This window comes from Symsagittifera roscoffensis, chromosome 1, assembly GCF_963678635.1.
Source record: "Symsagittifera roscoffensis chromosome 1, txSymRosc1.1, whole genome shotgun sequence".
Lineage (NCBI taxonomy): Eukaryota > Metazoa > Xenacoelomorpha > Acoela > Convolutidae > Symsagittifera > Symsagittifera roscoffensis.
In genome coordinates, this window is record NC_087062.1 from 34996419 (window position 1) to 35008195 (window position 11777).

General features: G+C 33.8%; 1 protein-coding gene across 1 annotated transcript; it reads right to left on the reverse strand.

Annotated features, from left to right (window-relative positions):
* Positions 1-4725: 4725 nt before the first annotated feature.
* On the reverse strand, positions 4726-10426 carry LOC134856694 (uncharacterized). Its single transcript, XM_063872965.1, has 4 exons — positions 9533-10426; positions 5859-6048; positions 5534-5758; positions 4726-5230 (listed from the first exon to the last, which is right to left on the reverse strand). Exons 1-4 carry the CDS (start codon positions 9728-9730, stop codon positions 4956-4958), a joined length of 888 nt encoding a protein of 295 aa, XP_063729035.1. The 5' UTR covers positions 9731-10426; the 3' UTR covers positions 4726-4955.
* Positions 10427-11777: the final 1351 nt, after the last annotated feature.

The window sequence follows — 11777 nt, forward strand, 5'->3', positions numbered from 1 at the left end:
GCTATCAACAGCGTTAAGATCGCATTCAGTGAGAATTAGAGGCAGCTACGCCAAAAATATTTAGGTACACGCCAGTTAAGCTGGAAACCATGCAGTAAGCATAAATTACTTACTTTTGAGCTATGAGTTTCAGAAATTCGAAATTAAGTCACCCTCCCCACTCTCGTGAAGGAAAAAAACAATCTTTTATTCAAAGGAAGCTAAATTAAGCTAGAAGCCTGGCATAATAGATGCCGAACCATTCAAGCCGATCAAAGCTTTTAAGCAAAAAAGCTGCAAAAAATTAACAGAAAAACTATAGAATCAGAGATGAGAACTTAACAAATTACAGGAATAATTTCGAAACGTTTTTAATATTAGTTTCAATTCACACCACAAAATAAAGCTCTGTGGTAATCAAGATGGAAAAAAATGTCAGACAAATGATAGACTGAAAAATTTTCCTATTGAAAAGTAGCCTGTCTATCGTTCGTCTGATAATTTTGGTCATCTAAATTGTCAAAACGCATGTATTTTTTTGTGACTTAAACTATTATTTAATTTTTTTGGTTTATTCCTGTAATTTGTAAAGTTATCATCTCTCATTTTGTATAGTTTTTCTTCTATATATTTTTTCCGTGTTTGCAGAAAAGATTTTTTCAACTTAAATTGATTTAGCATCTATTATGCCAGCCTTACAGCTAAATTTTATATGCTTTTAAATGAAATTATATGTTTTGCTTGAAGAGAGTGGGGGACGTGATTTAATTTTGAATTTCTGAACGTTAGAGCTTGAAAGTATTTCATGCCAACGATATAGTTTCAGGTGTGACTGGCATGTATCCTAATATTTTTTTGGCATAGTTGCCTCTAATTTTCACTGAACGCGATTTTAACTACGATGAAACTATTTCTCGACTTTTGTGTTACCTCAAAACGAAACTCTGCCAAGACAAATTTATGAATATTTGTAGTTTTTCCAACTTTTTTTAAATTTATTTTAAGCCAACGTAACATTTTATTTTCATTTTCTGTCTGCCTGCTTACAATACTTTTTTTGTGAATAATTGTATTGTCTGAAAAAAAAATTCAATCAAAGTTTGGACTTATAGGTCGTACATATAATATAGATAGCAGATAAAATCTTGGTGCAGTTTTGTTCAGTTTGTACTCATTTGCAAAAATTAGCATGCTCATTTTGAAACAAAAAGGTCAAAACTTTTCTTGATAGTTCTTAATAAATTTAGAAGGGTTCAAAATCAGGTCAAAATCAGGTCTAAAGCGATACGTTTTAAGGTGAAATGTTGGGTCCAGCTCAGCAATAAAAGTTTTACTGTATTCGTTTTGGCAAAACTTGCAGCTTTTGAACCCAATTAATATAATAAACATAGCCAACAGACAATTGAAAAAGATTTACTGAACGCAAGTAAACAGAAAAAAAACACTAATTTTTTTTGAAAAATTGCATATTACAAATTTAAGGAAAAAATTGATTGCGTTAAAAAGTATTTGAATTTCAAGAGCTTTATGATTGACAAACTACTTGCTAAAATAAGCCAATTTGAGAGAACTTGATCAATGAGTAAATCTTTCGTTTTGGTGGAAAAGAAATTTAAATGAACACTGCAAATTACATGAGGCGAACACTGCGTGCAAAAAAGCTGCAAAGCTCAATTAATAAAAAGTTAGATTTAAACTGCTCTTTTCAATTACATCGTACGCTTGATATCGGAGTGATCTTTTGATTATTTTTAGTTATCGGTGGATTGTTTCTCTGCCTATTTTTTCTTATTATCCACAGCATGGATTTTTCTTGTTTTCAGCGTTTCTGCTATATTAGAAGTCGTTTTGATTATTCCTGAAGCTTACTTGAAAAAAAGTAGTGCTTCGCACCACTTGTTGTACAAAAATTACACAAAACGAGAAATAACGAAAAAGCAGCTCTATGAAATGAAAAAAGAAAAAACAGAGAAAGAAAGAAGAAAGCCTAAATTTAGTGAAAATTTTGCTGCGAGACGCGTTTGAACCAGCGACCTCGAGATTAAGAAGGTCACATTCTTCGCACTCGAATACGCATTCTTATCGATCACCATTACTATCCACAAATACTGCAGAAAACAGATGTTATCAAATTTTTATTGCTACATCTCGTGATGATAGCAAAACTGCTTCAAAATTAAGTGCTTTTATCTGGGAGTGAGGTTGGAAAAACAGTAGGTTCATAATAATAAACATTGCTGGCGAGCTTGCTTTTTTAATTACAGAATTAAACATTTTTTCGAATAAAGTTCGTTCATTGTGTTGCAATTTTTTTTATAATTGAGTCATTGAGTTATAATTGAGTAATTGAGTCATACAACTTTTTCTCACTAGTGCTCATTTAAAAATTCAAGCTCCCCAAAAGATCATATCATAAAAATGTGAATTCCAAAAAAAAATTGGAAAAAGTGTCGTAGAAAATGGCTTAGAATATTACCGATACTTTCTCTCAAGTATCTTTTAATGATTCAAATCACGTCCAAAAGAGCTTCAATATACCTCCATCATCATAGTTCTTTCGCTTGCGATTAGCTAGCGTTATCAAATCGTTGTGTATGCCTTTTTTTCGGGTTAACTTCTAGTAGTTTAGCAAAATAAGTTGAATCATTTGACATTCTCTTCACCTGACATGCTCAACTTCATGAAAACTCTTTTTTGACTACTGTCTGGGTACTAGCTACCTGCAGGTTAGTTTCAGGGGGGGGGGGAACTGGTATCTGATCATCGGCCGTATTTCTGCTTCGTAAATTTTGTTTTTGCTAATTTTAATTTCCAATAAATGGCTTGGCTCGTTTGCCTAAACTTCTTGTTTGATAAAAAACAGGTATAATGAAATTGTATGGATTTTTCTTTCTTAAACGCTTTAGAAATTTTTATACTTTTTTGCGATTATTTTTTCTGACAGAAGCTTCTATTAATTTTCAAAAAAGGGTAAGCTATTGATGGACCGCATACACTCTTGTGTGCCTACATACTCCCGTGGTCTCCTTTTGCTTTGCCTGTTGTCTACAGCCTTCGAAAAGTCTGCAGGGGGATTATTTTCTGAAAAACTAACCTAGCCAATCTCAGATTTTGGTTTCACGAATAGATCGGTCGGAAAAGCTCCCCTCTATAAAGAGTTATGCCCTTTTTTGTACACATAATTTTATGACCCTCGGAATAGTCAAATATTTGACTTTTTGACCGTCGTTTGAATCTTTTTTAATTTTGATCAAAACTAGCCTCTCAAACCTGAAATTTCCATTGAAATAGTGGGTTCAATTTTTGTAATGTTAAGAACTTAACCCAAAACTACCCTCTCATATCTGAGATTTTAAGTTCAATACAGAAAACGGGTTGTCGAAAGTACCAAAAATTTGGACAGTTTTTTGGAAATTTTTTTTACTCTGCTCGAAATCTATGCTACTGGCCACGACCTGCTGTTAGCAGAAAAAAAATTTATCAAAAAAGTTTTTGAAATTTGACTATTTTTTAGAAGTTTTTTGAATTTTCTTAAAAACTATCTTATCAAATTTGAGATCAAAATTTCATTTGAAAAAATAGGTGTCTTCTCGTTTATTTTAGTAGTGAAACAACTAAGGCTTTGCGGGCAATTTTGACAATATGTATTTCATCCCGCATCAGTAAAAGCAATTTCAAAAAACATCAAATCCGTACCGACCGCCAGGTTTAGCCGAGCCCTAGATGTCCTTCGAGACATACCAAAATTTTGGTTCACTCTGTTTTTTCGACATCTTTTATTTGTTTCGACTTCCATTTTTTTCGCTTCTGCGTGGATTTTTTTTTCATTTTTTTTGCTAATTTTGCACTTAATTGGAAATTTTTGTTTTGAATTACTTTATCGGCTTCACAGCGCTCAAAATTGATGAAAATGGGCAATGAATTTAAGGGCAAAAATTGTTACCTTTTGAGGTCTTCATTTGAATTTTTAAACTCTTTAAAAATGAATTGACGAGAAATCACAGCTAATGGAGGTTTTTGAACTTCAGATTGTTGTATTGGTTTCTTTATGATGTGTTGATTTTTAAGCTTGCCATTAGCAAGCGTTTAAAATCGGAATATACTTTTTTCGGCGCAAGAATTTTGTTTTATAAAACCACTGAAACATTTTCTCATCTCAAATTTCTGCGTCAGTACTTTCCTCAACCAACAGAGATATTGTGAGCATGTCTGCATCTCACCTGTTCAATTCGAAATTTGTTTCTTTCGTTGGTTGCAAATTTACACACTCCAATTTGGTTTAATTTACACTGGCTCAGTAGCTTAATTTAGCGTCATTTGATCAGCGAAAAAGTTTCTCATGCGTGTCTGTTTTGAGATAGTGTTCTTTAATGACTTTAGACATTGACGAATCGAGACCATCATTCTCGAGATTTTTTTTGTTTTTTTTTTTTGCATTATTTTTTTTCGGTCTTTGTGGCTTTCGTCACATTTTCTGTCGGAAATTTTGCCATGTTATGTTTACGTTGTATTACATATAGTACGAAACTGAAGACTTAATTTTGCAATACATGATCAGATCGTTTTGAAGTAATATTCAAAATCAACGTTACGAAAAAATGCGCGCACTTTTATCAAAGTTACGAAAAAATGCGCGCACTTTTTAAATGAATACAGTAGATATTTTCGCATCGAGTTCTGTGGATTTCAAGTCAATCAAATATAAAACCCAGATGCAGAATTAAAGACGTACATACCATACGAAACATTGATTTTTTACCAAAGTTTTCTGAAGCGTCCAAGCAAAATAAATTAAAAACCTCAGCCAGCTCTTCACACGCATACAAGTTATAACGTTGAATTTAATGAAAATCACGCTTTGAATAATTGATCGCACAACCATGATTTATGAATAAGTTGTTTCAGCTGTTAATCAATTGTATCAGTCCGAAATGGAAATCCGAAGTCGTGGTAATTTTAAGAGACGGTGTCAGATTTCAACGCTGGTTGAAGACAAGTGGAATCATCTGCTGGTATCCAAACTCATTCACCAGGTCCACGTTAGTCAGCATCCACCGTGTGGTGCACTCACTCGTGTAGGAAGCCGACACGTTCTGCCAGTCGGCCCAGCCTTCGTTCGGGTCCTCTTCCGTTGCTGGTGTTCCATCCACGACTATCTTCTCGTGCCATCCCGTGACGAAGCGGAAGGGAGTGTTTTGGAGCTCGAAGCTGTGGGTTCGACTGCTCGAGCACGAAGACACGACTCCGATTTCTAAGTTATCTATTTTTTTAGACTATTTACCTAAAAGACTAGCATTACTGAATTCTCACACAAGCTGCGGCCAAATGCTACTAAAAAGGACCATTTTGAACAAAGTTTTCACCTAAATCCTAAAAACTCGGGAGAAATCTTGAGGAGATGAAAAGACAAGTTTTCAGTTAACTTGAGGACACTCGCAAAATCGTTGACTTCATAATTTTATGAGGTAACAACAATATTTTCCAAAAAAAAAGTATATTTTGTGCAGCTTCTTTTCATGTCAAAATTTTCATTTGAACGTAGCTAAGTCTTAACCGATTCCACTATTGGGATCATCGGACTCCAGTATATCAGTGGTGTCCACATTGACCATGCACGGGTGCACGTCCAGTCTGACACGGTTGAATGCCACAGTTCCCACAACAGAATCTACTGCAGCTCCTCCAACGTCCATGTATGTTAGGGCATAAGTGGAGTCAGCAGAGATGCTACAGTACACTGCCATTGTAGCTCCTCGGATGTCAATGGTGGTGTAACCGCCTGAAACGATATAAAATGTGTTGGGCTGAAGAAAACTGTTTGCCAGGAAATTTTTTGAAAGAAATTTATGACTGCTCCATTAGATGAGACAAATTGTTACTTCCAAGAAGAGCGCCACTCTTGAAGAGGTAGTCGCAGTCATAGGTCTTGCCAGACCTCCACTGGAACAGGAACAGTCTCATTCCAGCTTCCGCTTTTACCCCAGTGGAACATGAAGCGTCCGAGTGCCAACTGGCAGGGTCCACAGTTACAGTTTCCTTGTTGTGCAGTTGACACTTGCCATTCACTTCCTAAAAAATTTGCGAACTTTTTTTTCATAACCTTGAATACCGGAATTATTATGTCTTTCGCCAAGTTACTTACAAAATTTTTTTCATTTTCAAGAAACTGTAGAAAGGCAAACTGGAAATTTGCTTTGAGTCAGAAAAAATTTAGCCAACAGACAGTTGGAAAAGTGTAAGAGATCAAGGAACATTTTTCATCCCTGTCCATTTTGAAACTAGAAGTCATTCAAAACTTTCGTGACCTTTTCATTTTTGCTGTTCAATGGCGGAGTTTACCTTCATTTAACGAAGGAAATGAAGCGAACTTAAGAAGAAATCATAAATCAAGTTTGAGCATGAACAAATTTTTAAAAAATTTTCCTGAAAAAAAATCAAAACCTATATAAATGAAAATCACTTCGTTCTTATACGCTTAAAAAAGATTTTAATGACAAATGTTGCAGTTGAGGCAAACTCAGAGCATGGTGCTGCTAAGAAACTTTATGTTGGTTCTATTACAGTCCGATATAGGTCACTCAGTTAAGACACTCGATGTAAATCAGAATACAACTTCAGAATACAACTTTTGGTATAAGTCTATCAGTTAAGACGTTACTCAAAATCTGCTCACTTAAAATAAAAACTCTATTTCAGATCAGTCAAAGCAGCCAAATGATATTCTAAAAAATGAGCAGCATTAAATGAAAACCTTGTGCAAGCCATTTTAAACAATAAAAGTGTTCTCGAGTTTTCGAGGAAATCAAATAAATAGAAAAAGCAACAAGACTGCTCGTGTATCAGGGCAAAGCCCTGAATGTTCCGGCTTTCCCTCAATTCATATCGAATAGTTGTTGAGAAAAGAAAATATTGAAAACCTATAAATTTTGGACAATATCAAAGTGTGAAATGTTGAGTCGTACAAAATTAATACGGCCAAATAACTAGCCTCAATTCAAACTGGAACGATTTTGTTGTGCGGGATAATACTTCACGCATAAATAATTTGGGGTACGCACTCAGCATTATGAATAAACTCTTCAAAGCGCGCATAATTTATTCCAGAACATCGCCAATTTGGCAATTTTCAAACCCCCAGAAATTTACAAACAAAAAATTAGAGGTAAAATGTCTCTTTACATTTGAACTCAGGAAGTTAATAGCTTCAATAGGGTTTAAAACATTTTTCTCGAAAACTATTATTTTGATTGGCGAAAATTGACTAAATAAAAAAACACACCGATCACCGAGCAAAAAAAAATCTGTTTTCTTTGAAAGTCGGAACAATAATTACAAAGTGATATAATTCATTGCATAAGAAAGAAGTTTTTGAAAAAAAGGTATAGGTAGAAAACAGGAAATCATTAGGAAATCATCGTAAAGATTCTGTTTAATTTTTCGTCTTTGCTCATCAAATTTTCACATCTCGAAATCCAATGTTAATCCTAAGATTTTTTTTTATCTGAACTAATACCCATGACTTAAAACAACACCAATGATTTAAATTTAAAAAATCTATGTTCAAAAGCTCAGATTTGGTTTCTGCTTTGCTTTAAAATGTTTCAAAGTCTTCATAGTTAATTGTTTCGACCTTCGTAACGAAAGTAACGGAATATTTATGCCCGGGGTTGTTTTTTTTTCAGACAAATTTCGACTTTTAACTAGCCATTTATGACGGGATTTTTTTAAATATCATTCAAAAGCTATTGTTGTTTTAAGCTTGAAGTTGAAAAGATATTTCACCTGTGATCATTTTTTGTAAAGTTATGGGTGTTTGCTCTATATTAATGCTCCATAGACCTTAAAAGGCAGTCGGAACTTTTAGGGCCTTGCCCTGATACGAGCAGTCTTGTTTTCTTTTAATTGTTTTGTCATTTATTTTAAATTGCTCTGAATTGAATAAATGTACGACTATAAGAAACCATGGACGCAGACTATCGCCGGCGAAATATTGTACATCTGCCGAACTTGAAAAAGAAATTGTCAAAAAACGCTTAGGACCAACTTGAAAAAATGCTTCTACAAAATAAAAAGAAAAATTATTCAATAAACTCAAATTAAAAAAAAATTCAGTTCTTAGAATATTTCACCAAAGATATTACAAAATATATTTATGCACCGTAACGCTCTTCCAATTTGAAATTTTTTTTGATAAACAAACCCAATTTGAGAAAATGGAATGAAGAGGCATTTTTTTATTTCCATTCGATGTGAATATTTAAATCAACTTTTTTAAACTAGAATTCGACCACGTTTCTCGTGACATTTGCACTTTTCCATTCAATTGTGGGGTTTGTCTTCATTTTAACAAACAAAATTTGAACCCTTTTAACCTTGAATTACATTCCACAAAAATACTTCAACATGGCCCGAAGTCTAGTCTTGATTTCAATTTTTCTCTTTTATTTATTGTTCCGACCAGGGAAAATAGGAAGGAACTTTGTATTCGGGTTAAGCTTTTTTTTCAATTTCTACGCAAAAACAAAAACCATACGTAATCATCCGACTGGATTGGGTGATAAATCATATTACAGCCCTTTTAGTTGTGATTCGAACATTAAACAAATTCAATTTTCCCAGTGTCTGGAAATCGGTTTGAAATTTTTTACTTTTCGTCTGATTTCGCGCAAGTAAAGCAAGTGAGCAGGCTTACTTTTGCTTTTCTATGCCTATGCTTAATTTAAGCCATGAAAAATTATTTTTTATTTGAAGTTTTAAAGTAAGTTTCTTACCGCCTTTAGGGAAAAAAAGACTTCAAAACAAAAAAGTTCTGCAATAAAAATTGAAACAAAATTTCATTTTTTTTCTTACATTTCAATGTTTTTTTTTCTAAACATTTTTCTACAAAAAATGTTGTTCAATTTGCCCAATTTACTTTGACTGTCGAATTTGCTAAAGTTTTAGCTTTTCGTTTGATCACACCACGCAGAAACAGCGATACAAAATATTTTTAAAAAATTTTTCGCAGTTTTTATGCTGGTAGTTTTATGCTGGTCTCCTTGCTCAACCGGCTGTCCTTGATATATTTTGTCTAAATTCACGAAAATCAGATCAGAACACACTGTGATACTATTTCAGCTACCGGTTACTCCTGTCGTTCCGATCATTGATTACGCAAAATCAGGTACCACCAATAATTATCCGAAGGGTCCTGGTGATAAACTAAATAAAAGCACCTTAATTCATTATTCAAACGACATTAAGAAATTTCCAAAAAAATTTCTCAGTGTCGAGAAAAATCTGTTTGATTTTGCTGACTTAGTTCCCACAGACAGGAACTTTTTGAAACTTCGACTTCTTTCTAGCATTCGAAAAGCTCTTTGTAGAGTTTTTAATGGTGCAGGCAATTTTGTTCCGGATATTTTTGGCTTTTTCCATTTTGTTTTTTGATAAAACGATTTTTCAAAGTTTTTTATCTTTTTTTTAATTTGATTTCAATCATAGTCATTCATTTTTGAGTCGCAAGTGGTGCGAAGCTCAGCTTCCTCTCTATGTATAATATTTTTTTACTAACACTGAAAGCAACAGCAACGCAAGTGGGCTCAATTTTGCATCTGTACACACAAGTACTCATCGAGTCCTCGAACGATGTCGAGTTCGGCCTAGAGTCAGAAACTGTCTGGAAGCAACCACACTCCAGAACCCCGTTTTGACCCACAACCAAAACAGCATGAAGGGTCACAATCAGAAACGCGCCAGAAATTTTCTTCATTGTTTTCGATAACTTTCAAATTGATTTTTTAGAAGCTCTATTATATTGATTTTTTTTTCAGTTGGGATGATTTTTTATGTCGGTATTAAATTATGAAATTCAATTTATGATTTTGAACATATGTTTTTGAGATTTTTCCAGATGGGAAACTTCCGGTGGCCAGTGAAAGTGCAGATTAAGCTAAACTTAAGCTAAACAGTGCAGTGTATGAATTTCAAATATTCCATTCAATCTTGAGCTGACTGACCTGCGTGATCCCAATTTATAACAAAAAAAAACTTTTTTTACCATGTTTTTACCGGTTTTCTTACCGAAAAAATACTCATAACTAAGTGAAAAGGTCGCAATACTTTTTGCAAGTAAATTTCTAATTTAATAAATATGAATCTTTGCGAACCCCTACTGCCACGTCGAGCCTTTGTCCTGAAAAGAATGAATCTGGAACGGACTCTTTCATTCACTTATGATCTAGAGGCAACGCTAAAACTACTGGTTCTAGGCGTATTACCGCGATTCAAAGATGAAACCACCACTACGGTGAATGAAAATTGGATCAAAGCTGAGATGAACAAGTGAAAATCAAAAAAGAAGACAAATTAGGAAAAAATTGTTTAAACGATTACAGCTGATTTTGCTGCAAACACTCAATACATCTGAACACCGGTGGTTCTGTATTTTACAAGAAATGCCTGAAATTGAAAGACTTTTTAGCGCAAAAAACGGCATCTAAAATAGTTTTCCATCGGTCACAATCCTCTATTTTTAATTTTTTGCTTCTTTTTCCTTGTTGCAAATATTCAATTCTATCATTTCAGTTTTAATTACGATGTGCTTTCTTTGATTTTCTTGTTGTAACTGGATTCGAGTTGCGGTATAGTGGAAGCCACCCCAGCGATCTCGTCGTTTGACGCTATATATAGGGTTAAAATGAGATTTCTCAGTAAACAAACTAACACATCTTCATCAGCTTCTTATTCACAACAAAGGTGCCAAACGCACAAAAAAGTGGAGGAAAAATGGAACTTTTGCCTAATTTTGTTTTCCAAGTATTCTGATCAATTTTTTGTCATAAGAATGGTTGCAGAAAACCGAAATCAAACAGAACAAACAAGCAGTGCTGCCTCTTTTGATTATTGTTCCGACTTTGGTAACGAAAGTAACGGAATATTGCGCTCGGGTTTTTTAACGGAAATTTTTAACGGAAATTTTTTGTATTATTCAAAAGGTATTGTTGTCCCGAGCTTAAATTTTAAAATAAATTTCACCTGTGATCATTTTGCGGTAAATTTATGAGGGTTTAAAGAATGATAACTTGGCCAATTTGGGGCAATTAACGCGCGATATATTTCGCTCTATTAACGCGTAAGCGGAGATTAAATCTGTCTTAGAAAACGTTCCAAATTGGTTGAAAGAAACTTATTTGTCATAATTGATTTGTTACTAGGAGCGAAATCTATCACTTTTTACTTAATATTATACGGCGGGTGATGATTTTCTCAAAAAATCTCATTTTAACAAAATTCTTTTTATTTTACTACATTTATTTTTTTGTCATGTTATTGCTGCTCCATGGACCTTGAAAGGCAGTCGGAGCATTCAGGGCTTCGCCCTGATACGAGGGGTCTTGTTCCATTTTGAATTTACAACAAAAATTAGCACTACCAGCATATTTTAACGTACCCGCACTCAGTAAAAAGATAAAATAATCGCTTATATAACAATTATAACTGTTCTTTTATCAAAATTTTAGTTAATTATAAGCGCCAAATTTAGATGTTTAAACGATTTTCAATCCATTATAATGATATTGTTTTGGGTGATATTTTAATAAATTATAATCAATTGTAATTGATTATAATTTTCCGAAATTTTCCTATAATCTCTTATAAACGATTATAATCTATTATAATAGCATATAATCCCTTTTTCTGCAAAAATCTTTTAAAACGAGATGTGTAATTACGCTTTGGTTCATCTGAACCAGGGGAGGATTTAGGGGGGGGGGGCGTAAAAACGCCTTTCCAAAAAGTGCCTAAAAACGCCTTTT

Excerpts from the sequence above, each read along its gene's own strand:
- LOC134856694 (XM_063872965.1), bottom strand. The coding sequence starts at position 9,730 with ATGAAGAAAATTTCTGGCGCGTTTCTGATTGTGACCCTTCATGCTGTT. Across the intron at positions 5,759-5,858 it reads GAGTGGCGCTCTTCTTGGAA|GCGGTTACACCACCATTGAC; the intron begins GTAACAATTTGT and ends ATATCGTTTCAG. Across the intron at positions 5,231-5,533 it reads TGATCCCAATAGTGGAATCG|AAATCGGAGTCGTGTCTTCG; the intron begins GTTAAGACTTAG and ends TAGATAACTTAG.